General features: G+C 62.6%; 1 protein-coding gene across 2 annotated transcripts; it reads left to right on the plus strand.

Annotated features, from left to right (window-relative positions):
* Positions 1-11,040: 11,040 nt before the first annotated feature.
* On the plus strand, positions 11,041-22,998 carry LOC120388199 (leucine-rich repeat and fibronectin type III domain-containing protein 1-like protein). 2 transcript variants are annotated; one of them, XM_039509864.1, is made up of 6 exons: positions 11,041-12,166; positions 16,796-18,182; positions 19,132-19,432; positions 21,713-21,832; positions 22,374-22,545; positions 22,789-22,998. In XM_039509864.1, the coding sequence occupies exons 2-4, from the start codon at positions 16,816-16,818 to the stop codon at positions 21,773-21,775; spliced, it is 1,731 nt and encodes a 576-aa protein (XP_039365798.1). In that variant the 5' UTR covers positions 11,041-12,166; positions 16,796-16,815; the 3' UTR covers positions 21,776-21,832; positions 22,374-22,545; positions 22,789-22,998. The 2 variants fall into 2 exon arrangements, with proteins under 2 accessions (XP_039365798.1, XP_039365797.1); XM_039509863.1 differs by having other exon boundaries at positions 11,042-12,166; positions 19,132-19,670; positions 22,789-22,997.
* The last annotated feature ends 2,663 nt before the right edge of the window (positions 22,999-25,661 follow it).

Here is a 25,661-nt window from a genome sequence, read left to right on the forward strand (position 1 = left end):
CTCAGCACCAGGTGAGTGATCCCTGTATAAACAGTCCCCGTGTCCCACCCCAGAGACGGCTGCATCTCAGCACCAGGCGAGGGATCCCTGTATAAACCGCCCCCGCGTCCCACCCCAGAGGTGGCTGCATCTCAGCACCAGGCGAGGGATCCCTGTATAAACAGTCCCCGTGTCCCACCCCAGAGACGGCTGCATCTCAGCAGCTGCTCTACACAGCGACGGCCGGGCACCCTGACCTCCTTTGAGCAGATTATTTCTTCCCCACGCCTAGGCGAACCCGCAAGCTGCCCCCTCCCCACCGAAGACTCACGGCTTGCTTCCCACGCGCCCCCCTCTCCCCAGCCCCATCCTCCTGGGCCCACTCCCAAGCAAAGCTGTTTGTTTTTCCAACACAACAAATGCAGCTGTGAGTCCTCCTCCCGCTCACCTGTCCCCGCACCCTCTGGGATGGGGTACATGGGCAGGGGGGCAGGGGACACCCTGACATCAGCACCCCTCCTCCCCCCTCCCCCGTACAGCAAACGGGAAGCTCCCAGGAGCAGCTGGCCAGGGGCAGCTCCCAGGCAGGGGGCAGAGGGCTGCAGGGAGAGGGGGCACCCCTGCTCCGGAGGTGCCCCTATGTAAGGCCGGCCCTGGCTGCAGACAGGGGCAGGGGCTCGGAGCTGAGTCTCTGCAGCTGACGCGCTCTGCCGTGAGTTCCCATTGCTCTTGCCGCTGGCTGGCAGGGGCTGGCTGGCCGTGGGCTTCGGGCCGGAGTGCTGGGCTGCCCTGACTGCAATGGGGCCAGGCTGGGTTCTGATCTCAGCCCCCTGGAGTCACCCCCTGACTGCAATGGGGCCAGGCTGGGTTCTGATCTCAGCCCCCCGGGGTCAATCTGGAGTCACCCCCTGACTGCAATGGGGCCAGGCTGGGTTCTGATCTCAGCCCCCCGGGGTCAATCTGGAGTCACCCCCTGACTGCAATGGGGCCAGGCTGGGTTCTGATCTCAGCCCCACTGGGTCAATCTGGAGTTGCCCCCTGACTGCAATGGGGCCGGGCCGGGTTCAGGGGAGAAAGGCCCAGACTCTCAAGGGTAACTGGGCTCCTCACGTCTGTTGAAATCAAGGGGAGTCCTGGATTCTATCCCCAGCTCTGGGAGGGGAGTGGGGTCTAGTGGTTAGAGCAGGGGGGGTGCTGGGAGCCAGGACTCCTGGGTTCTCTTCACTGCTTGTTCAGTTCCCTTGCGTGACTCAGGTCACCTGCCCTGCGGCTCCTGCTCTCAGCTATTTGAGGCCAAACTGGCGAATTTCCCTCCTCCCCTTTGCTATGGGGAGAGCCAGGAGACTCCCTTAGGAGCAAGTCCCGGCGTCTCCCCTGCCGCAGGGCGCGCGTGGCTTTTGGCTGGAAGAACTGGCCCAGTGACAGCTTAATTATATGTCACAGCACAGAGGCGGGGGAAATTAGTGCTTCAGGAGAAGGAAAATCCTCTGTGGTGCTGGGCTTCTCCTCGGGATTTCACCTCTCCCCCCGGCAGGGCTCCCCACTGACTCATTTGTTAGGATTATAATAATGAGTTTATATTTCACCGCTGCCTCGCAGCCAGAAAGAGTCCAAGGCGCATGAGACGCTGCATGTAAAAGTAGCTAATGGATGAGATGCAGCTACCTCTGGGGTGGGGTGTGGCAGCTGTTTATACAGAGGTCTCACATCCATTGCTAAGATGCAGCTACCTCTGGGGTGGGGTGTGACAGCTGTTTATACCGGGAGCCTTTGCCCAGGGCTGAGATGCAGCCACCTCTGGGGCATGTTTGTATAGGGATCCCTTGCCCAGGGCTGTGACGTACTGACCCCCAGCCTCTCCTGCTCTAACCACTAGCCCCCACTCCCCTCCCAGGGCTGGGGGTAGAACCCAGGCGTCAGGGGTCTGTGCAGCTCCCAGCCCTGGGCTCCCCCCACAGCTCTGCCGGTGCCCCGTAAGCCCAACCTGCAGCCCCACCTTCCTGTTTGCTCAGTTGTGGTGAAGATTCATGTCCCTTGTGAACGACTCGCACGCCTGGGGGTGCCCCCTAACCGGGAACAAGGTGGGTCCCGTGGTTAGGGCTGGGAACCCAGACTCCTGGGTTCAACTCCTGACTTTCCCATAGACTCCTTTTTGCTCTTCCGCCTCTCCATGCCTCAGTTTCCCCTCCCTCCCTTCTTCCCGCGGGCCCTGCCCAGGGGGCTGGGGTTGCTCCCTCATGCCCAACAGGCAGGGAACTCTAGGGGGGAGGAAAGCTCCAAGGATTGGAACAAGGAAGGGATCAGAAGGGGGAAAAGGGCCTATGAAATGACAGGCTAACTGAGGAGGGCAAGGAAAGGGTTAATCCCAGCCCCAGGCAGTGAGGGGCCCGCGGGCCCAGGACCGGGGCTGGGCCGTATAGTTCCTGACAGCCTGGTGCAGCCAGGGGACGAGGACTTGCTGAGAAGCTGCGAGTATTGTGGTCAGGTAGGAAAGGGGGTGGGGGGGAGCCTGGGGGAGCCATAACCTGCCTTGGAAAGTAGGCCATGGAAATGCCAGCTCGGCACGTCGGGGGGGGGGGGGCGGTGGCGTCGGGGGCCCCGGGGAATGAGCTACAGGAGCAGGATGGCCCGGGGGGGGGCGGAGTCTGGCAACAGGCAGAGGCAGAGGAGATTCTGGGCATGAAGGAGGAAGGATCCGTGGCTTCAGCTGGCATCACTGGGCCTGTGCATGACAGCTGTCCTGAGACCCGGCCCCCACTGTGCCAGGCGCTGCACAGACCCCGACCGAGATCAGGGCCCCGTCGTGCCGGGCGCTGCACAGACCCCGACCGAGATCAGGGCCCCGTCGCGCCGGGCGCTGCCCAGACCCCGACCGAGATCAGGGCCCCGTCGCGCCGGGCGCTGCCCAGACCCCGACCGAGATCAGGGCCCCGTCGTGCCGGGCGCTGCTCAGACCCTGACCGAGATCAGGGCCCAGTCGTGCCAGACGCTGCACAGGCCCCAATTGAGATCAGGCCCAGGGCATTGGCAGTATCCAGGAGTCCCAACTCTAACCACTGGACCCCACTCCCCTCCCAAAGCTGGGATAGAACCCAGGAGTCCTGGCTCCCTCCCCCCCACACTCTAACCACTACACCCCACTGTCACACTTCCACATACATGCCTGACTCCCTGCTCTAACCACTAGCCCCCACGCCCCTCCCAGACTGAGATCGGGGGCCCCCATTGCTCCCGGCGCTGCACACGCACAAAGAGCAGGACGCTGCCCCTTCCCCAGATGGTTCATGCTCTAACCACGCAGCCGGGTTAACGTGTCCACTGAGGAACCCACAAACTCGTGTCCCAAGTGACCCCGGCCCAGCTTGCTGAGCACAGGGGCTGGCAGCTCTGATCATCTCACAGCAGCAGGTTCCTGACCATCCCAGGCAGAGGCTGCCACAGCTAGACAGGCCCCTGCTGCCCTGTTACCGTCCTTCCCCGGCTCCTAGGGACGGGACCCGAGGGCTGATCTGACAGCATGGAGCCAGAGACAGGGAGTGAGTGGGGCAGCTGGGGGACGGATTGGCAGCGAGAGCAATGGACAAGGCCTGCGGGAAAAGAAAGAAAGAAAGAAAGAAAGAAAGAAAGAAAGAAAGAAAGAAAGAAAAGTCTGCTCAAAAAGAAAGAAGAAAGGAAAGGAAAAGTGAAAGAAAAGAAAAAAGAAAGGAAAATCCAATCAGAAAGAAAGAAAGAAAGAAAGACCCACTGGCACTGCCCTTTCTCCTCAATCTCCCACCATCTTGCCCCTCCACACCTGCCTTTCCCACCCTCTGGCTTCCACCCCCACCCCCACCCCATGGCGTGTGCGCATAGGGGTGTGCTCACTTGCACATGTGAGAGAGCCGTGTGTCAGCGTAGGCGGCGTGGGCATTGGGGGGCGTGCGAGGCTGGGGGTACTGGTGAGCAGGGGGCTTTGCACGTATGTGCGTGCACATGCCGGGACTGTGTGCGTGGCTGTGTTCTCACGTGTATTCGGGGTGGGACACCCCCCAGCTGGGGGAGGGGGCTGGGAATTGGGAGCTGTGACTGGCTGTAGAGCCGGAGGGCAGGGCTGGGGAATTAGTATGTTGGGCATCTCTGCACAGCACTCCTCGGGATAAGGGGGGCACTGGGCTCCCCAAAGACCCTCCCCAGCACTGCGTGGCTGGCGGGGGGGCCATGTGTCCATGGGTGAGAGAGAGAGGCAGCGTGGCCTAGTGGACCAACCACTGGACTGGGATCTAGGAGTCCTTTTGCAAGTCACTGCCTCGCCCCGTGCCTCAGTTTCCCCTCCTGCCTCTTTGGAGCGGGGACTGTGTGTCTTCAACGGAGCCACAGGCTTGGTTGCTAGTGTGATGCCCAAGAACAATCCCAGTTGGATGACTGAGGACGCGGCCAGGAAAGGGCCTTGGCCATCTAGCCGCATCCAGCCCTTTCATGAGGCTTCCCAGCCAGCGAGTGCTCAAATGCAGCCTTTCTGGGGTGCAGCGGTGACAGGAGAGGGAGTGAAGGAGAATCCGGGGGCTTTCGGCTACTGGAGCGTTACAAGGATTTGATGGTAACACCCTGCTCCAGGGACGAGGCCCATGCACCATTTGATGGCCAGAGATAGCGAGCACCCCAGTTTTGGGTTTCACGGGGATTGTGTGAACTTGAGATGCCCAGCACCCGTGTGCAGCATGATGGGGCATTGGGGTCAGCCCTGATTACCAAAGAAGAGCGCCCCCTACTGGCCCCCTGCAGCACAGAGCCCCCTAGTGCCCCACTGGCGTGGTGGAGTTAGAACAGTTTCAGAGGGGAGAGCGCCCCCTACTGCGCCCCTGCCCCACTTCCTGCAGCACAGCGCCCCCCTAGTGCCGCAAAGCCATTAGGGCAGGTTCAGTGGGCGTCGCGCTACCTTTTCAACCCGGCTCTGGCGCGAGGAGACCTCGTGGCCCCGGGGAGCCGCATGTGGCTGCGGCTCAGGCACTGACGTCTCCACAGGCCCCGGAGCCTCTGACAAGGATAAATGTCTGCAACAAGAAAATAATGACTAAGCAGGATGTAGAGGTTAATTAAGCTGCAATCCCGGCAGCTGCGCGGACAGAGAACTGACCGGGGCTTGAGCTGCCGGCTCTGGGGGGAACCGGAGAGAAACATGAAACCGGTTATTTCCCAGTCTGAATCAAGAGGCATCGTTCATCCCCCTCCAGTCGCTCTGGGGGCTCGGCCGCTGGAGCGATTCCTGAATAACTGGCTCCTTTTACGTTCGCTCCTGACCTAGAATCTGAATCCGTTTCCCAGTGTAGACAAACCCTGTCCGCTTCAAATCACAATGACTAGGAACAAGGCCCCCTTGTCCCCGGAACATGAGCATCTCCCCGTGGCGTTAATCAGGAACCGTTAATTGGCTTTAAATTCCCACCCGACCTTAATCCGGATTAATTTTCCTGTGTAGACAAACCCTAAATCTCTCTCCATTTTCCTCCAGCCACGCTCATTCGTTCTTAACTCTTCCTTCCCTATTCGAGTAGCACCATCTGCCTTTATCTGTTGGGCCAGTCCCTAGTTGCCATTAATTATCCATTATTCTCCTGGCAGAATCGTTTCTGGCCTTCAGATGTTACCCAGCAAATAACCACCCTGGGTGCTGCTTGAGAAATCTCTTCTTGCTCCTGCCTTCGCCATCCAAAGGGTGCCCTGGCTCAGGAATCCCTTCGCTCACCCCGGGAGCGACTGCGGCCTTCCACAGGCTGCCCAGCTGCTCCAACCGGCCCTATCTCAGCCCTGATGAATGCTCCCTGACCCACTGACAGCTGCGGCGTGGGGCAGTGGGTCTAGCGTCAGGAGGCCTGGGTTCTATTTGTGGCTCTGATGCTGGGCGACCCTGGGCTAGTCCCGTCCCCCTCTCCGTGCCTCGGTTTCCCCCGTTACAGTACTGGGAGCCAGCTAGGCCTGGCTAGTAACTAACCAACCCCTAACAACTCCACCAGCCTCTCCCAGCGCTTCTCATTCCACCCTCTGCCTGTGCCTCGGGTGGCCTCAGGGGCCCATCTCCCCCGGCGTCTTACCTCCAGACGTCGTCCCCAGTGGGTGATGACACACAGGGTCCCTCCCACAGCTTCCAGCCGAACTAGGCAAGGGAAGGATCGTTTCCCCTGTCTTCCAGTGGAGCCCCAGAGAGATGAAGTGACATGCCCAAGGGCACGCAAAGCTCGAGGAACGGACCCGAGATCTCTTCACTAGAGCCGCTTGTTTTGCTGGGAAATGGGGGTTTATCGAAACTGAGACGTTTCCCGGGAATGGGCCGTTTGCCGAGGCATTTTTTTTATTGGAAGCAAAAAAATAAAATCCACTTTGTCGGCTGGAAACAACTTTGTTCCTTAACAGTAATCAGAATAAATAACAACGGGCGAAACTGAAATGAACCAGTCGGGCCCGCAATCCATTTTTTTCAGTTCACAAACGTTTTTTGGCGCAGGGGATGGGAAAATCTTTTGCTGTGTTGAAAACTTTCCGCTGGATGGGAAAACCCAATTCCCGCCCAGCTCCGATCTAGACTCCCAGACCACCCTGCCTCCCATCTATGGAAACCTTGTGGCGGTGAGTTCCACTGGCGAGCGTGTGACGAACTGGGACTGTTCTTACTGTGGTCTGTGAATGCTGAGTGGGGGGTGTTGGCCTGGGAGGACGATCTGCACTGGGGGATGGGAGACTGGCCTTGAGGGAAGACGCCTGAGCAGGTAACGTGAGAACCCAAGAAGAGGTTAGAGGCCAGGTGACACCTCTGCCCGGAAAGCTGAACAAAGGCTGGGGGAGGAGACGCTGGGGAGTGAGAGAGTTTCAGGGGAAGGCTGGGGAATGGAGGGAAGGACAGACAGGGCTCTGACCCCCCAAAGGGGCTGTGGTGCTCCTGGGATCCCAAGATGGACCTAATTGGGGAGGATCCTGTTGTCTGTGCCTGCAAAACCTGTCTGGGACTGCGTTCCTGTCCTCTAAATAAACCTTCTGCTTTACTGGCTGGCTGAGAGTCACGGCGAATCGCAGGAAGCTGGGGGGTGCAGGGCCCTGACTCCTCCACACTCCGTGACAACTCCATCTATGGGAACCTTGTGGCGGTGAGTTCCACCGGTGAGCGACATCACGCGGTGTCGCTTTGGCTTCGCGATTGGCCAGCGTGTGTAACTAGCTGGGCGGTGTCTGACCAAGTCTGGATCTGCGTTGGCATCAGCACAGGATACCTCTGGAACAATTCACCCTCCCGCCCTGTTTCCAGCTCGGACCCGGAGCCAGCCAGTAGCACGCACCCAACGACGAGGAATGGCTTTTACCGAGCCAGCTTCTGGCGCTGGAGGAGACCAACTTTTGAGTTCCACGGAGCCTGGAAAGCCCCACCAGCCCTGCAAAGAAATCTGCAGCTGGTTCAGGGTTGAGCGCTGCTTCCGCCTGGGGTTGGCTGGCAGTCGGGCCTGTTTACGTGTATGGGTCTCCCAAGGAGAAATGTCAGGCCCCCTCCAGCCCTACCTAGCACACAGCCGGACGTTTGCTTCCAGGCGGCCCCGTTTTTTGTTTTTAGTTGAAAGGGGAAACTCTTGGCATGGAGCTAAACTCTGCTGTCCGAGGCCTGAGGGTGAGGTTTGCTGGGGGACCGGGGCCTGGGTGGAGAATCTCTCTCTCTGGATCTATTGCTGCACCGTCCTTTGAGCAGCTGTGCATGGGACTGTCTGAGAGAGGAGGGCCCATCAAAGCTGGCACCCTATCAGGACTCCTGGGTTCTATCCCTGGCTCTGGGAGAGGAGTGGGGTCTATATGATGACCAGATGTCCCAATTTTATAGGGCCAGTCCTGATTTTTGGGGCTTTTTCTTATATAGGCACCTATTACCCCTCACCCCCATCCCGATTTTTCACACTTGCTGTCTGGTCACCCTAGAGGCTAGAGCAGGCAGGTCTAGTGGTTAGAAATTGGGGAGCTGGGAGCCAGGACTCCTGGGTTCTATTCCTAGCACCAGGAGGGAAGTGTGGTCTACTAGTCAGAGCTGGGTGGGGCTGGGAGTCAGGATGCCTTGGTTCCATCCCTGGCTCAAGGAGGAGGGTGGGGTCTAGTGGTTAAAGATGGGGGACTGGGTGCCAGGACTCCTGGGTTCTATTCCCAGCTCTCCGAGGGAAGTTGGGTCTAGTGATTAGAGTGGAGGGCTGGGTGTCAGGATGCCTGGGTTCTATCCCTAGCTCTAGGAGGGGGGGTCTAGTGGTTAGACATGGGGGACTCAGACCCAGGGCTCCTGGGTGAAATCCCTGGCTCTGATTTTGCGGTGACCCCTTGTCCCCTCTGGCTGCCTCAGTTTCACCTTCTGCAAAACCCAGCCAATGGTAGCGACCCAAACCCACCCGAGGCTTACAAGGCTCCAGTCAGCACCGGCTGTAGGATTAGATGGGCCAGAGAGACCCAGCTCCCCTCAGCTGCTGGCTGGCCCAGGGTCCTTCAGCTGTGCCAGGCAGGTGCGGGGGGACCGAGGGCCCAGACCCCTGCACCAGGGCACGGGCAGGTGGGGGAAGCTGCTGTCTGTGTGACACAGACATGCTGCCATCTTCTTCTCCTCCCCATCCCAGATCAGACTGGCAGGCCCATCTATCCCAGCATCCTCGTCCCTGCCAGCCGGGGGCTGACCCACGGGCCCATCTGCCCCGGCATCCTGCCTGCGGGAGCTCAGCGGGGAGGGGAGGGGAAAGGGCGCAGAGAACCCGGAGCAGGGGGAGGGGGAGCAGAGAGAGGGAACCGCAGCTGGGTGATGTGAGTGAGACCTCCCTGCAGCTCAGCAGGTGCCCCTCAATCCCGACCCCCATCCCAACCCTCAGCTCTCCAGCACCCCCATCTCTGGTGGTGCCCCTCAGTCCCGGCCCGTAGCCCGCTGCTAGCCCAGCCCTGGGCTCCCCCCAGTCTCAGCCCTGCCTGTTCCCCTCAGTCCTGGCCCGTAGCCCCCTGCTAGCCCAGCCCTGGGCTCCTCCCAATCTCAGCCCTGCCTGTTCCCCTCAGTCCTGGCCCGTAGCCCCCTGCTAGCCCAGCCCTGGGCTCCCCACAATCTCAGCCCTGCCTGTTCCCCTCAGTCCCGGCCCGTAGCCCCCTGCTAGCCCAGCCCTGGGCTCCCCCCAGTCTCAGCCCTGCCTGTTCCCCTCAATCCCGGCCCGTAGCCCCCTGCTAGCCCAGCCCTGGGCTCCCCCCAGCTCCGGAGATATCCTTCAATCGCTGCATCTCCAGCCCCCGCTCTGCATGCGGCCAGTCCCCCTCCGCCCCCCTGGTTGCGTGGGGGGGGTTTGGAAAGGCATGTTAAAGCCCTGCTTAGACAGCTGGAGGCCCCCCAGTGCCTGCCCCTGTCTCTGCTGATCACATAAGGCGAGCGTGAGCCGTGCTGCAGCGCTGACCTTTAGAGACGCACCCAGCATGCGGAGCCAGGGAGACATCGGCAGCCTCCCGCGCCCCAGCCCAATGCTGCCCCCCCTCCATCAGGGCCTGGGGCTTGCACATGCCTGGATGGTCAGTGTCGCCTCTCAGGAAGCCGGGCTGGGAGTGGGGACGCCTGGGTTCCTTCCATCCCCAGCTCTGGGAGGGAGCGGGGTCTACTGGTTAGAGTGTGTGTGTTGGGGGGTGGTAGGTGTCCTGTCCTGCAGCCCAGTGCCCCCGGCTGAGCCCCCACCCTGCTCCCCGCAGCCCAGCACCCCCTGCTGAGCCCCCCCCGCTCCTCCCAGCCTGACACCCCCTGCTGAGCCCCTGCCCCACTCCCTGCAGGCCAGCGCCCCCCCACCGAGCCCCCGCCCCACTCCCCGCAGCCCAGCACCCCCGTGCTGTGCTGAGACTAGTTCAGATCTTGCCAGAGCTTTGAGCAGTTCCCAGGTTACAGGCATGGATGAGAATTGGGGGCTTAGCTGCTCCCCCCCCAGCTCCCTGGTGTCCTGTCCCCCTCGGGGGTGAGGTGTGCCCCCTGTGAGGGGAGGGTCTTGCCTGCCTCAGCCCCCTGCCTTTTGTGGGCTGCTGTGGGGTGAGGGGCTGATCCAGGGGTGGTGTTTCCCGGCAGGATGTTTCACTGGGACTCTGCCCCGGCCCAGCTGGGAGTTAGGGGAAGGCGGGGGATGGGGGGAGCGGCAAAATTTTGACTCAGCTCTATGGCCTCCTGGCATGGCTCCGTGCCAACGCTGGGAGCAGGGGCTGCTGCTCTAGCTACGGGCAAACTAGGGCTCTGCCTGAGGCGGCAGGGGAGGCCCGGCCAGACTGGAGGAGTGGCACTGCCACCCGGCGTGTGGGCCCCTCCAAATTGTCTGCAGACTGGCCATGCCCCTCTGCAAAGCCCGACACATTCACCTTATGAATCAGGGGCGGCTCTAGGCGTTTTGCCGCCCCGAGCACGGCAGGGGGCTGGGTTAGGGTTAGGCAGTCTGCCTGCCGCCCTCGCGGCGACCGTGGCTTGCCGCCCCAAGCACTCACTCGGCGTGCTGGTGCCTGGAGCTGCCACTGTTATGAATGAGAACTTCTGTTCCAGGGGGTAGGAGTTGTTTTGCTGGGTGCTGGTCAGGTGGTACAGCAGGAGGCTGGTTGCCAGGCACTGGTCACAGGGATACAGCAGCAAGGGGGCTGGTTGCTGGCACTGGTTGCCAGGTACTGGTCATGGCGATACCGCAGGGGACTGGTTGCCAGGCACTGGTTGTCCAGCACTGGTCATGGACATACAGCAGGAGGGAGCGGGTTGCTGGTTGCCAGGTACTGGTCACTGGGATATAGCCGGGCACTGGTTGCCAGGCACTGGTCACTGGGATACAGCAGGGGGCTGGTTGCCGGGCACTGGTCACAGGGATACAGCAGGGGGCTGGTTGCTGGGCACTGGTTGCCAGGCACTGGTCACAGGGATACAGCAGGGGGCTGGTTGCTGGGCACTGGTTGCCAGGCACTGGTCACTGGGTGCAGCAGGCAGCAGCGGAGGGCTGGTTGCTGGGCGCTGGCAAGACGCAGGGCGGGAGGGGAGCTGGCGCTGACGGAGGGGACGCTGTGCCTTTAAGAGCGGGGCTGTGTGGGCCCTGCCCCCTGCTTTGCATATTCATGAGGCCCGGGGGCCGCTCCCAGCCTGGGCGAGCGGCCGTGCGGGGCTGCAGGGACCGGCCCGCCACCGCCCCGCGGCTCCCTGCACCGGCCCCTGCTGCACCCCGGCCCCCAGCGCCCGGCAACCGGCCCCCCGCTGCACCCCGGCCCCCAGCGCCCGGCAACCGGCCCCCCGCTGCACCCCGGCAACCGGCCTCCGGCTGCATCCCGGCACCCAGCGCCCGGCAACCGGCCTCAAGCTGCATCCCGGCAACCGGCCCCCCGCTGCATCCCGGCGCCGGGTACCAGCCTGGCCCCGGCTGGGAGGCCCCTGCCCGGACTGGATTCCCGAGCTGCGGGGGGGGTTTGCATTCGCCATCTGGACCTTTAACCCCAGGGAGCGTGGGGGAGGGGTCTGACGCCCCCCTCCCCCGTCCCAGGGAGATTTGGCCCGATCCTGAGCGGGCCCCCTCCCCGGGGGCAGAGCTGGGACCGTGGGGGGTGTCCAGAACCGGTACCCGAGCCCCCCCCTCCCCCGGATGGACGGCTGGCGGCTGTTGCTCCTGCGCAGCGACCTTCCCCGCTCCTGAACGACCCCCGCCCTTCCCGTGCCAGACGCTGCTTTGGGGTCAGTCAGAAGGGGCAGCCCCCCCCCCCCGCTTCCTGTATCAGCACCGAGCTAAAACCCTGGCGTGGCTCAGGTCCCCTGGCTCTGGGGAGACGCAGCTCCCCCCCTCCCCCATTGCCTGACCCTCCCCCCCCCAGCACTGCTTCGAAACTCAGCCCCTCTGACCTCCAGTCCAGCCTGGATGTTTCACCCCCCCCTTCCCAGCCTGAGACGAACCCCGGATAGGGAGGAGTGAGGCGCTGGCACTTGGGGGTGCTGCCGGGGTACAGCATCGCAGCAGCCGGAGGGGAGAGCTCCTGGCACTCGGATCCCCCCGATCTATCCCGGCTCAGCCTCAGGACCCCCCCCCCCCCAGCTGAGAGGTCGGAGCCAGCAGGGACGGCTGAGCCCTGGCATTAGCCAGCTTGGCCCCCAACCCACGACCTGAGCCCAGCTGCCGGACCCCTGCCCAGCCCGACGCTCCTGAAGGTCTATGGCTTGCTGGAACTAAAGCGTGAGGTAGGTGAGCGCCTCCCTCTGGCTGTGACTTGTCGGGGCTGCCATCCCTGGGTGGGGGCCGGGCTGATGGGATGTGCGGGGTGAGGGCAAGGCCAACTTGGGGAAACATCAGAAAGGGGCACGAGGAGTCAGCTGGGAGCTTGGCCTCTTGTCGTTAGCCGGCGGAACTCACCGCCACAGGGTTTTGACTCGCGCAAAGGTGGTGGGAAATATCTGTGGATGAGAGCGGCATCGTCTGGGGAGGGGGAGCCACCCCCAGGCGTCAGGGCACGGCTTTTTTTGAGGCGGGCGGGCAGCATTGAGAGGCTAGGACTGTGGGGACATTGGGAGTGGAGGGGGTGGGGAACTGTCCTGACACGGTTCCCCCTCCCCCATTGCTGCAAAATTCAACTAAAATCACAAGCCTGTCACCCCACCCTGGCGGCACCACCCCCCAAGCCTAACTGGGGGAGCAGGGTGGCCTGATGGTGGGGGGAGGAAAGGCCAGTCTGGCTGCCCATCCCCCCCATCTCCCCCGCATCCTGCTGGGGTCTCATTGATTTCATGATTTGTCTATCCGCAGCAGAGATTTGAGGGGGTGTGTGTGTGTGTGGATGGGAGGGGCCCAGACTACATCACCCATAATTCCATCGGGTTGGGGGGCATCCCACAGAGCACATGTGGGTCATGCCTGATTTGCCCCACTGCCCTGAGGGGGGTGGGGCAGAGGATCTATCCTGGGAGCGGGATGGGGGCGTTGCATTGGGACTCACTGATGCTTCCTCCCCTCTGGTGAGGGGCTGGGGGGGGCACAGGCCAGGGGTTAAATCCCACCACTGCACAGCCAGCTCCGAATCCCATGCACGGGGGGCGGGGTGTGTCTATGACCAGGGGTCGTGCCCCGAATGCCCCCCCAGCATGGGGGGTGGGTGAAGTGTGTGGGGACAGGGCGGCTGGAAGAGGCTGTCAGAGGTGTGTGTGTGGGGAGGGGTAGAGGGCATGCGGGAGGGAGGCTGTCAGGGAGGGGGTGCTAGAAGGCATGAGGGGGTGACAGTGGGCACGTGGGGGGCAGTAGATGGTGTGTTGGGGGAGGGGCAGAGGGGTGTGTCAGGGAGTTTATAGGGCATGGGGGAGTTTTTAGGGCATGTGTTGGGGGCATATGGGTGTCGGGGCATTGGCAGGTGTGGGGACCTGAGGGTGTTTGGGGGCGGGGCATGTTGGGGCAAGGGGCGGGGTCAGGCCTGCCTTTCCTCAGGTCCCTGGTGGAGCAGGCGGGATGGGAGAGCTACCTGAGTGGAGTTGCAGCCAGGAGCCCCCCACACCCAGCTGGGCCCTGGGAGCTGGGCCAGATCCGGGAGGCGTCGTTGGGGGCTGCGGTGGCTTCAGGCTGTCGTTCACGGTTCTGATCTGGCGGGACCCAGCTTTCGGGGCCGGTTCCGGTGGGGTTTGGGTTGCCCCGAACAGCCAAGACTTCCAGCATCCTGGGCCAAAAGCACAAGGTATCCCCCAGAACCGGAACATCAATCTGGGTCCGAGTCCGCCCCACAGCTGGACTGATGAGGGGCCAGCTGGGACCTCGGGACAGGAACCCAACCCAGATTGCAAGGGGGTCAGATATGAGGTTAGAGGAGCTCCCGGGAGTCAGGGTGCCCAAGGCCAGGATAGCAGGGGGCTGCGGGCCAGAATCAAGGGTCATTGGTAGAGCTGTGGGGCAGAGCCCAGGGCTGGGATACCTGGGGGCTGCAGGTCAGGATAGAGGGGCATTGGTAGAGCTGTGGGGCAGAGCCCAGGGCTGGGATACCTGGGGGCCGCGGGTCGGGATTGAGAGACATCGGTGTAAACAAAGAAGTATCACTGAGATGCAAGAGCAGGGAAGGGGTGTCAGGACTCCTGGGTTCTGTTCCCAGCCCCGGACGGGAGTATTACCAAGGGGTGACAGATATGCCATGGCCTGGGAATTGGGACTCCTGGGTTCCATTGCTGGCTGGGACACTGGGTGATGCCTCAGTTTCCCCATCTGTGAAATGGGGTGTGAGATACAGCTCCTCCCCTCCCCCTGCTGTGAAGGGCTCAGCCAGCCGCACCGGTGTCCCGCACACGCCTACAGTGCTGGGTGAGATCCCTGGCAGACCCTGCTGCCACCTTCCCCTATGTGGGCGGCGGGGGCTGTGTCAGGAGGCTAATCAGCTTGCTCAGCCCTGAGAGCTTTGGATTCCTGAATGAAACCCAGCTGGGGTGGGGGTGCTGGGGATCCAAACAAGCTGCAGGTTCCTGCAAGTGCGGGGGGGGGGTGAAGTGGGGGACACAGGACAGACCAGAGGCAACAGCCTGGCTCAGAGCCCAGGGCTCCCCTCAATCCTGACCGGCAGCCCCCTGCTAGCCCAGCCCTGGGCTCCCCCCACCCAGCTCTCCAGTCTTGTCCAGACTGACGCTGGCCGGGTTTAACTATCCTGGTCTGGTTACAGCAGCACCACTCATCCAGTGTGGCTGCGTTTAGAGGGGGATAAAGGTGCTTCTAGCAGTACGGCCGCTCCAGCGTGGGAAGGGGAATGGGCTCCCTTGAGCCGGATTGACCTGTGTCCACACTGGGGGATTAACGGATCACGTCATCCAGCTTCCTTTCCCAAGCAGGAGCGCTAGAACCATCTCCAGCGCTAGACAGGGCCGCGGGGGTCAGCCGGCCCCACGTGACCCCGAGCGATCGACGCTCCGGAGCCCGGCCTCCCCATAAGCCCGGGAAACGTTCGTTTCCTTTGCGTCTGAGCTGCCTCGGGGGCGAGTCAGCGCTTTTCTCTGCGGCCACGAGGGGGAGAACTGCGCTTTCTTCGAATCCCATGATTCCGGCAGCTGGGGCTTCGAGAAGAGACTGAAAAGCTGCAAGAGGCGCCGGTTGGCCGCCCGTTTGGCCCGAGCAAAGGAGTTAACCCCCCCCCCCCCCCGAGCTCAACGCCCACACGGCTCCTTCGAATGAACTCCCGCGCTGACGCTTCCCCGCGCAGCGCCGCTCCGGAGCCGCTGTGAGACGGACTGTCCCTTGTTTGAACTTGTCGGAAACGCGGGTCCCTGTGCCGTTTAGCAAAGCCACATGCCTCCTAATTACATTGTTAATTTGTTAATTAGCAGGCGATGGCTCAAGGTGCTTTCCATCCGCCCCCGGATTGCCAGACCCCCGCTTGGCGGCGGTCTTGAATGGAATGAAATTGCTTCAGAATTCAACCCCCCAAACGTTCAGGTTTTTCCTTCTGGAAACTTGTTTGTCTCCCCGGACATGGGTGCAGGGGGTTTGTTATTGTAGGGTAGCTTGGGAGCTGTCGGGTTGCGGACATAGGTTTGTTAGAGTAGGGTCTCATGCGAAGGCCGGGCGGCATGGGTTTATTATGCCATGATTGTTATTGTAGGGTCGTGGTCAGGACCGAGCTGGTGTATTTTGATTTTTAAAACACAGGCCAGGCGGGGTAGATCCTGCTCTTCTCTGGGATAAGCCACAGTGACTCTGGATTGATGCCGGAGGAGCCAGGCTCTGAATCTGGCCCATCCCAGGATGCACTTCCATGACCCCGACATTGAGTGAGGCTGGATGAGCTGCATGTGGTGGGGGGACGGGGGGAATGGCCGTGGCCTGTAGGGGAGGGGGTTGAGGAGAGACACATAGCCTGGTGCTGCCCCAGCTGCTCCTGCCTCTTCTGCCAGGCAGCCCCACCGCCCGGGTCACCCTGGGCCCCCCAGCTGCTGCCCCCCCCAATCTGCATCAGGGCTGACTTGTCCCGGCTCTGCCAAGTCCTTGGTGCATCGGGGCAGGGGAGGGCTTTGGGCAGCTGCTTCTGGACCCCAGTCGCCTTCCTCACTTTGTTCCTGGGGGCTGCTGGGAGAGGCCTGTGTGTGTGTGTGTGTGTGTGCCCCAGGGGATGCTGGGAAAGGTGGGAGGGGGGTGTACCCTGGGGGCTGCTGGGAAGGGTCTGGGTGTGGGTGTGTGCCCTGGGGGCTTCTGGGAAAGGTGGGAGGGGGGTGTACCCTGGGGGCTGCTGGGAAGGGTCTGGGTGTGGGTGTGTGCCCTGGGGGCTTCTGGGAAAGGTGGGGAGGGCATGGGGGGAAGCGTGTGTGCCCCTGGGCCTAAAGGGAAGGATCTGTGGATAAAGGGTTACTTGATCCATTTTATAGGGTAGGAAACTGAGGCACAGAAAGGACAGGTTAGTAGCTCAAAGCCACACTGAGAGTCAGTTCTAAAATGGGCCATGGAACCCAGGAGTCCTGGCTCCCAGCTCTAACCACTATCCCCCACTCCCTTCCCAGAGCCAGGGATAGAACCCAGGAGTCCTGGCTCCCAGCTCTAACCACTATCCCCCACTCCCCTCCCAGAGCCAGGGATAGAACCCAGGAGTCCTGGCTCCCAGCTCTAACCACTATCCCCCACTCCCTTCCCAGAGCCAGGGATAGAACCCAGGAGTCCTGGATCCCAGCTCTCACCACTATCCCCCACTCCCCTCCCAGAGCCAGGGATAGAACCCAGGAGTCCTGGCTCCCAGCCCCCCTGCTCTCCCCTCCAGGAGTTAGGAGTAGCGCAGGGCGCCCCCTGCTGGTGAAGGAGGATGCAGTCACGGTAAGAAAGGCTCCGCTGACACCTGGCCCGTCTCTCTCCCTCTCTCCCTGCAGCCGGGCCCCCTGACGGCGCCATGGAGCGCCTGCTGCTCTACGCCCTGGCCCTCTGCCTGGGCCCCTCCCGCGCCCAGCTGTGCCCCCCCCGCTGCACGTGCCAGAACCTGTCCCCCTCGCTGGCCGTCCTGTGCGCCCGCGCCGGGCTGCTCTTCGTGCCGGGGCTCCTCGACCGGCGCACGGCCGAGCTGCGGCTGACGGACAACTTCATCGCGGCTGTGCGGCGCCGGGACTTCGCCAACATGACGCGGCTGGTGCACCTGACCCTCTCCCGCAACGCCATCCGCCAGCTGGCGCCCTTCGCCTTCGCCGACCTGCGCGGCCTGCGGGCTCTCCACCTGGACGGCAACCGCCTGCCGGCCATCGGGGCCCAGCAGCTCCGGGGCCTCCCCAACCTGCGCCACCTCATCCTGGGCAACAACCAGCTGCAGGCCGTGGCGCCCGGCGCCTTCGACGACTTCGCCGGCACCCTGGAGGACCTGGACCTGTCCTACAACAACCTGGCCCGGCTGCCCTGGGAGACCATCCGTCGCCTTAGCAACGTCAACTCCCTCAGCCTGGACCACAACCTCATCGCCCACGTGCCCCAAGGCGTCTTCGCCGACCTGCACAAGCTGGCCCGGCTGGACGTCACCTCCAACCGGCTGAAGAAGATCCCCCCGGACCCACTGTTCCTCCGCCTGCCTGTCTACGCCAAGGCGAAGGGCTCGCCCCTCTCCTCCCTGGTGCTCAGCTTCGGGGGCAACCCCTTGCACTGCAACTGCGAGCTGCTGTGGCTCCGGCGCCTGGCGCGCGAGGACGACCTGGAGACCTGCGCCTCGCCACCCGAGCACCTGGGCAAGTCCTTCTGGAGCGTCCCCGAGGAGGAGTTTGTCTGCCAGCTGCCCGTCATCACCCACCACACGGGCCGGCTGGCGGTGACGGAGGGCCAGGCGGCCACCTTGCGCTGCCGCGGAGCGGGCGACCCCGAGCCGGCGGTGCACTGGCTCTCTCCGGAGGGGAAGCTGGTGGCCAGCGGCTCCCGGACGCTGGCCTACGAGAACGGCAGCCTGGAGATCCTGGTGGCCGCCGTCCAGGACGCCGGCGCCTTCACCTGCGTGGCTTCCAACGCCGCCGGCGAGGCCTCCGCCTCCGTGGAGCTGCAGGTCAGCCCCTTGCCCCAGCTCGCCGACGGCACCCGCCCCCCGGCGCCCGGGCCCTCCGATATCCTAACCTCGGCCAAGGCGGGCGCCGGTGGGAGCGCCGCCCCGCAGGACCGGGGGGTCCTGGCCTCTGAGCTCTCGGCGTCCTCTGCCCTCATTCGCTGGGTCCCGCCGCGGCCCGGGCCCGGCGTCCGCATGTACCAGATCCAGTACAACAGCTCCTCTGACGAGACCCTGGTGTACAGGTGAGCCCGTGCCGCTGGGCGGGGGGTGCCGGGCTCGGGGTCGTCTGAGTGGTTTTGGCCTGGGTCGGCCAATTTGTCTCGCCTGGGTGGCTCTGGGTTGGGGTCCCATCAGGGTGGCTCTGGGCTGGAGGTTTTGGGGATTGGATTCCATCTCAGTGGCTCTTGGTCGAGGAGGTCTGTGCTAGCCAACATGGAGGAGGGTAGCAGGGTGGCCATGGGGCGGGGTGGGGCTGGAGGAGGGTAGCAGGTTGGCCATGGGGCGGGGTGGGGGCTGGAGAAGGGTAGCAGGGGCCGTGGGGTGGGAGTAGTGGTGGATGGGGGTAGCAGGGTGGCCGTGGGGCGGGGCGGGGTGCTGGAGGAGGGTAGCAGGGGCTGTGGGGTGGGGAGCGGTGCTGGAGGAGGGTAGCAGGGAGTAGTGGTGGATGGGGTAGCAGGGTGGCCGTGGGGTGGGGAGCTGGAGGAGGGTAGCAGGGGGCCGTGGGGCAGGGGAGGCTGGAGGAGAGTAGCAAGGGGGCCATGGGGTGGGGGGGGGCTGGAGGAGGATAGCAGGGTGGCTGTAGGGTGGTGGGGGTGCTGGAGGAGGGTAGCAGGGTGGCCGTGGGGTGGGAGTAGTGGTGGATGGGGGTAGCAGGGTGGCCGTGGGGCGGGGGTGGTTGTGCTGGAGGAGGGTAGCAGGGTGGCTGTAGGGTGGTGGGGGTGCTGGAGGAGGGTAGCAGGGTGGCCGTGGGGTGGGAGTAGTGGTGGATGGGGGTAGCAGGGTGGCCGTGGGGCGGGGGGGTGCTGGAGGAGGGTAGCAGAGGGCTGTGGGGTGGGAGTAGTGGTGGATGGGGGTAGCTGGGTGGCCGTGGGGCGGAGGTGAGGTCGGGGAGGGGCAGACGCGTTTGTGTGGGGTGAAGCTGAGATGGGGCAGGATCCGCACCGCTCACCACTCCCCCTCCCGCCCCCTCAGGATGATCCCCCCGCCCAGCAGGGCCTTCCTGGTGAAGGACCTGGCGGCGGGGCGGGCCTACGACCTGTGCGTGCTGGCCATCTACGACGATGGGGCGACGGCGCTGACGGCCACCCGCCCCCTGGGCTGCGTCCACTTCAGCACCCGGCCCGGCTCCCCGCAGTGCCGCTCCCTGCACGCCCACTTCCTGGGGGGCACCATGATTATCATCATCGGCGGGATCATCGTCGCCTCCGTCCTGCTCTTCATCATCATCCTCATGATCCGCTACAAGGCCCACGACGGGAACAAGCAGGCCAAGGTCAGCAACGTCTATTCCCAGACCAACGGCGGGCAGCCCCGGGCGCAGGATGGGGCCGACGACAGAGCCCGGGAACAAAACGGGGTGGCCCTGAGGAAGGACTGCGAGAAGGGGCTGGCCACCCGTGGCCAAGAGGCGGGCGCGGGGGAGACACCCTCTCCCAGGAGGAGGAAGTGGTCAAGGACTAACCTAGATCTCCGCCGCAAGTGCCCCACGCCCGGCCAAGCCGGGGAACAAGGTAACGGGGCCTTTCAGGCGTGGTGAGGATCTGTCCAGAGGAGGCAGGGTTTCGTGTCACGTGTGGTGCAGGACGCTCCATGCGTCTTCCGTGGATGGTCCTTGCAAGCATCATAGCTGGAGGAGAACCATATTGGAGACTCCAGCAAGAGCTACCAGAAGGTCCCATCGAGCTCAGCCCCCCAGGCGCCTAGCCAGGGGCATTTCCTATGGGTCCTTCTCCAGGGTTGGGGCCTCTCTGAGTGCCACTGACTTTGCGGCCCTGGGCAGGGGCCGGGGGATGGAAGCTAAGCACAGGGTTTGGAAGGCAAGGATTGGAGACATGTGTAAAGAGTTTAAAAAGGAAGGAGAACAGGCACCTGGATCCTATGGGGATGGACGGATGGATGGACGGATGGAGACTGGGTAGACGGAGGGATAGATCCCTGCTGTCCATGGAGAGGTGGGTAGATGGAAAGGTAGAAGAGGGGCAGATAGGTGCATACTGCCGGTGGCTGCATGGGTGGATGGATCGAAAGATAATGCACATGGACAGATAGTTTGGGCGGAAGGACAAATGGGTAGACATAATGCAGATGGGTGGATGGGTAACATGGACAGATGGCTGGATAGTGTGTGTAGAAGGGAGGACGGGTAATGCAGGCGGGTGGGTGGATGGACGGATGGATGGGTAATGCAGGCGGGTGGGTGGATGGACGGACGGATGGGTAATGCAGGCGGGTGGGTGGATGGACGGACGGATGGGTAATGCAGGCGGGTGGGTGGATGGATGGACTGACGGATGGGTAATGCAGGCGGGTGGGTGGATGGATGGACGGGTAATGCAGGCGGGTGGGTGGATGGATGGACTGACGGGTGGGTGGATGGCTGGATGGGTAATGCAGACGGGTGGATGGTTGGATGTCTGGATGGGTAATGCAGACGGGTGGGTGGTTGGATGGACTGACGGGTGGGTAATGCAGACAGGTGGATGGCTGGCTGGATGGATGGGTAATGCAGACAGGTGGGTGGATGGCTGGCTGGATGGGTAATGCAGACGGATGGGTGGTTGGATGGACTGACGGGTGGGTAATGCAGACAGGTGGATGGCTGGATGAACTGACGGGTGGGTAATGCAGACGGGTGGATGGCTGGATGAACTGACGGGTGGGTAATGCAGACGGGTGGGTGGATGGATGGACGGACGGGTGGGTGGATGGATGGATGGGTAATGCAGGCGGGTGGGTGGCTGGATGGATGGATGGGTAATGCAGACGGGTGGGTGGGTGGATGGACTGATGGGTGGGTGGATGGCTGGATGGGTAATGCAGACGGGTGGATGGCTGGATGGACTGACAGTGAGTAATGAAGACGGGTGGATGGCTGGATGGACTGATGGGTGGGTGGATGGCTGGATGGGTAATGCAGACGGGTGGGTGGTTGGATGGACTGACGGGTGGGTAATGCAGACGGGTGGGTGGTTGGATGGACTGACGGGTGGGTAATGCAGACGGGTGGGTGGCTGGATGGACTGACGGGTGGGTAATGCAGACGGGTGGGTGGTTGGATGGACTGATGGGTGGATGGGGTGGCAGGATGGGTAATGCAGATGGGTGGGTGGATGGATGGCTGGATGGGTAATGCAGACGGGTGGGTGGTTGGATGGACTGATGGGTGGATGGGGTGGCAGGATGGGTAATGCAGATGGGTGGGTGGATGGATGGCTGGATGGGTAATGCAGACGGGTGGGTGGTTGGATGGCTGGATGGGTAATGCAGACGGGTGGGTGTTTGGATGGACTGATGGGTGGGTGGATGGTTGGATGGGTAATGCAGACGGGTGGGTGGTTGGATGGCTGGATGGGTAATGCAGACGGGTGGGTGGGTGGACGGACGGGTGGGTAATGCAGACAGGTGGGTGGCTGGATGGACTGACGGGTGGGTAATGCAGACGGGTGGGTGGCTGGATGGACAGACAGACTTGTTCCAAGCAGCCTGAGTAGAGCCCGTCCCGTCACCGCTCCAGCACCCAACCAACCCGCCTTGTTTGTCCCCTTTTTGGCAGCGCCCCCGGAGGCCGTGCCCCCCCCGGGTGAGAGGAGACAGGCTGGCGAATGGACCGATGTGAAGATCTGAGCATCTCACCCAGCAGGAGTGTGGCCGAGCCTTCGGGGCACCCTCAGGTGTGGGTGTCCCTCATCCAGGGAGGCCGGGTGGGGGTGCCGGGAGCTGCTGTGCCGAGCATCTCCACTGGGGGCACTGTCACTCCCTCATCTGCAGAGGGTGATGTGGGGGAGCCGGGGGTGTCACACTGACCCTCTGCCTGCACCTAAGAGCTGAGCAATGGGTGCCAAGATTGCCCACGGTGACTCCGGATTGACCCCACCGAGCTGAGATCAGAACCGGCCCTGCCCTATTGCAATCAGGGGGTGACTCCGGATTGAACCCGGGCGAGGGGGGCTGAGATCAGAACCTGGCCCTGCCCCATTGCAGTCAGGGGGTGACTCCGGATTGACCCCTGGGGGTGGGGCTGAGATCAGAACCCGGCTCTGCCCCATTGCAGTCAGTGGTTTCAGACCCATAGGCTGAGGGGATCAGAGTGGCAGGATCTGCTGGGGCACTGGGGCTCCGTTGTGCCCCTCCCCAGCCCCTCTCTGCCCCCTCCCTGCCCCACATCCTGAGGGTCCATCTCTCCCCAGCCTCACTCTTTCTTCTTCTCTCTCCAGATCCCCATGGTCACCGGAACCAGTGGGGCCCCCCTCCCTACCCCCGCAGGGTTCCCATTTCACGCCCCCCACCCAGCAGCCGGACCATATGGGACCCTGGGAGCCAGACTGTGCCCCTTCCCCCCCTCCCCCCACAGAGCGGGGCCTGTGAGGGGGTGTGCCCAGACAGGCGGTGAGTGTGGGCCCTGGTTGGGGTGGTGGGGGGGAGGCATCTCTTGCAAATCAGTTCCCCTCCCTGTGGACCCCCGCTTTGACCCCGACCCCAGGGCCACAGCCCCACAGGGGTGGGGAGGAGATGGGGGGTGGCTGTTCCCCTGCAGAGCCTGACTGCCTCTCTGCCCCGCCCTCCGCCCCTCCCTGGCCCCCCTCAGTGCTCAGCCCCCAGGCACTGATGCCATCTCTCTCTCTGTTTCAGGGCTTTTGCAGGACCCCGTTTCTCCAGGGGATGGCGCCGCCCACCCCTGCCCTGGCTCAGGGTTTGTCCCGGGCCCACGTGGCTGGCCCCATGCTTGGGGGGGGGGGGGCGCCTCCTGCTACCCCCCCGCCGAACTCCTGCTCTTGCCTGCAGCCCCAGCAGCTGTTTTTCTATGACACCCCCCCCACACACAAGTTTTCAAACAGTGTCTAATTTTCTAATAAACTCGCCTGCTCTGAGTGGGCCCTGGCTGGGAGCTGTCACTGGACTGGGGAGATCACTGGGGAGGGGAGGAGAGGGGGTCGCTGCATGGGGCGGGCAGGGTCATAGTCTGGGGTTGTTATAGCAGGGGTGGGGATGGACCGCTATACGGGGGGCATTGTGAGAGGGTCAGTGTCAGGGGGGTACCACAGTGAGGAGCTGGGGGTGGTCGCTGCATGGGGGGGGATTGAACTGGGGGGGGTGTCACTGCTCTGGAGAATCATTCCAGCAAAGGAGGGCAACGTGTCACCTCTGGGGAGGTGGCCCTAGTGATGAAAGCGGGGGTGGGGGCTGGGAGCCAGGACTCCTGGGTTCCCTTCCCCTTCCCCCCCTCCCATATGGAATTGTGGGGCCTTCTTCCTAACCAGCGGTAGTCTCCTCCCAGCCCGGCCGCCTATCTCCAGCCAAACCCAGGGAGCATCTTACCCCCCTCCCCCTCGCACAGCGATGGGTTCAGGCTCTCGGCAAATTCAGGCAGCGTTGGTCCCGCCCAGGGCAGTTTGCTCCATTTCACAGCAATAGGCTCAGGCTCTCCCCGAGACAGGCAGGCGGGAGAGGCGCCACAGGGCCTGGGAGGAGGCCCTGGGCAGCACTTCCTCGCCCGCCTTAATTTGGAGTGAAACAAAATGATTCTAAACACAGCCAGGCCTGGCGGATTCGCTGCCGTGGCCCCACTGGGGAGGAGGGATGTCGATCTCGTCTGACACTGCGGCTGAAGGGAGCCTGAGTGATGCCAGCTCAGGTCTGGGGTAGCAGGGGTTTGGGGGTTGGGATTGAGGGGCACTGGCGAAGCTGGGGGTGGGGAGTCCTGCCTGCCCAGCCTCCACCTCTAGGCATCAGATCATGTCCCCAGACCCGTCTGGTTTGAATGTGGGTAAGTGGAGCAGGGTGGAGCCAGCCAGGTGGGTGCCCAGATGGGAGCCCTGGGCTCTGACAGCCAGAGGTCCCCTCACTCGGCTCCAAGGGCCGTGTGGTGCCAGGCACCGGGCTCACCTGGCAGGTTAGCTCCCCTCCTGTACCCAGTGATGGATGGGCCTGGGATGCTTGTCTGAACAAGGGAGTGGGGGCTAGTGGTTAGAGTTGGGGGGAGCTGGCAGTCAGGACTGGGTTCTAGCCCTGGGAGGGGAGTGGGGGCTAGTGGTTAGAGTGGGGGGGGGGAGTTGGCAGTCAGGACTCCTGGGTTCTAGCCCTAGGAGGGGAGTGGGGGCTAGTGGTTAGAGTGGGGGGGGGGAGCTGGCAGTCAGGAATCCTGGGTTCTGCCCTGGCTCTGGACAGGGAGTGGGGTCTAATGCTTATAGCCACTCACTCCAAATGGGGGGTGGGGTTCCTTGCCTGCTGGGGGCAGGGGGGCGCTAACGTGAGCACAGGGGAAAGAAGCTGACAGAACTGCGGTGGCAGGGCTGGGCAATTAGCCATTCCCTGGGTGGGGGCCGCTCTGCTCACAGCCCCCCCCACTGCGCTGTGCCTTCCGGCCACTCCCCTGCCCCGAAAGCTTTCAAATCTGAGGGATGGTTGCGCTTGGCCCAGGAGGCCCTGAATAATTTAGGCCGCCGCCTTGTTAAGTGGCTTTTGCTTTGAAAAATGCATGTGGGATTGTGTGTTTGTCTGGGCGGGGGGGGGGGATGCGGGGAGCAGACAGGCACGGGGAGGATGTCTACACGGCCAGCGAAGCTGTAAGCATGGCATGGGATTTCGCGCTGAGCCAGCGCCGATTCCTCCAGCTGAACCAAACAACGGCGTCGTTTCAGAACAAGGGTGAAGCTGAACCAGACTCAGCCCAGAAGCGGCACGTCCACACTGGCGTCTGCACCACTTCGGCTACAAGCCCATTTGGCTCTGCTGCAGAAAAAGGGGGTGTTTGTGCCTTGGGATGGCTCCTCGCTGTATAATCCCCAGGAGATGAGGGCTGGGTCAGCAAGAGGTGGCGGAGTGAGGTGGATGGACTGATAAAGGGACAGACCAATGGAGGGGTGGATGGATGGATGGACAGATCAGTGGATGGATGGATAGCCGGATGGCTGGATCAGTGAATAGATGAGTGGATGGATGGATACATGGTTGGATGGTAGACAGACGGATGGATGAGTGGATAGATGGATGTTGGACAGATGGATTGATGAGTGCATAGATGGATGGATAGTAGACAGACGGATGGTGGACAGATGGATGAGTGGAAAGACAAATGGATGGATGAATGCATGGATGGTGGACAGACGGATGGATGGATAGATGGATGGATTGTAGACAGATGGATAAGTGGATGGATGGATGGTAGATGGATGAATGGTGGACAGATGGATGAGTGAAAAGACAAATGGATGAATGGATGGATGGTGGACAGAGACAGATGAGTGGATGGATGGATTGTAGACAGATGGATAAGCGGACGGATGGATGAGTGGATAGATGGATGGATGATAGAGGGATGAGTGGGTAGACGGATGGATGAGTGGATAGATGGATGTTGGACAGATAGATAGATGAGTGCATAGATGGATGGATAGTAGACAGACGGATGGTGGACAGATGGATGAGTGGAAAGACAAATGGATGGATGAATGCATGGATGGTGGACAGACAGATGGATGGATGGATTGTAGACAGATGGATAA

The sequence above is a fragment of the Mauremys reevesii genome, linkage group 22, assembly GCF_016161935.1.
Source record: "Mauremys reevesii isolate NIE-2019 linkage group 22, ASM1616193v1, whole genome shotgun sequence".
Taxonomy (NCBI): Eukaryota; Metazoa; Chordata; order Testudines; family Geoemydidae; genus Mauremys; species Mauremys reevesii.

Bases quoted from the DNA above. Each gene is read 5' to 3' on its own strand.
- LOC120388199 (XM_039509863.1), top strand. From the start codon at position 16,816: ATGGAGCGCCTGCTGCTCTACGCCCTGGCCCTCTGCCTGGGCCCCTCC. The intron at 18,183-19,131 runs GTGAGCCCGTGC...CCGCCCCCTCAG, and splicing joins GACGAGACCCTGGTGTACAG to GATGATCCCCCCGCCCAGCA. The intron at 19,671-21,712 runs GTAACGGGGCCT...CCTTTTTGGCAG, and splicing joins CGGCCAAGCCGGGGAACAAG to CGCCCCCGGAGGCCGTGCCC.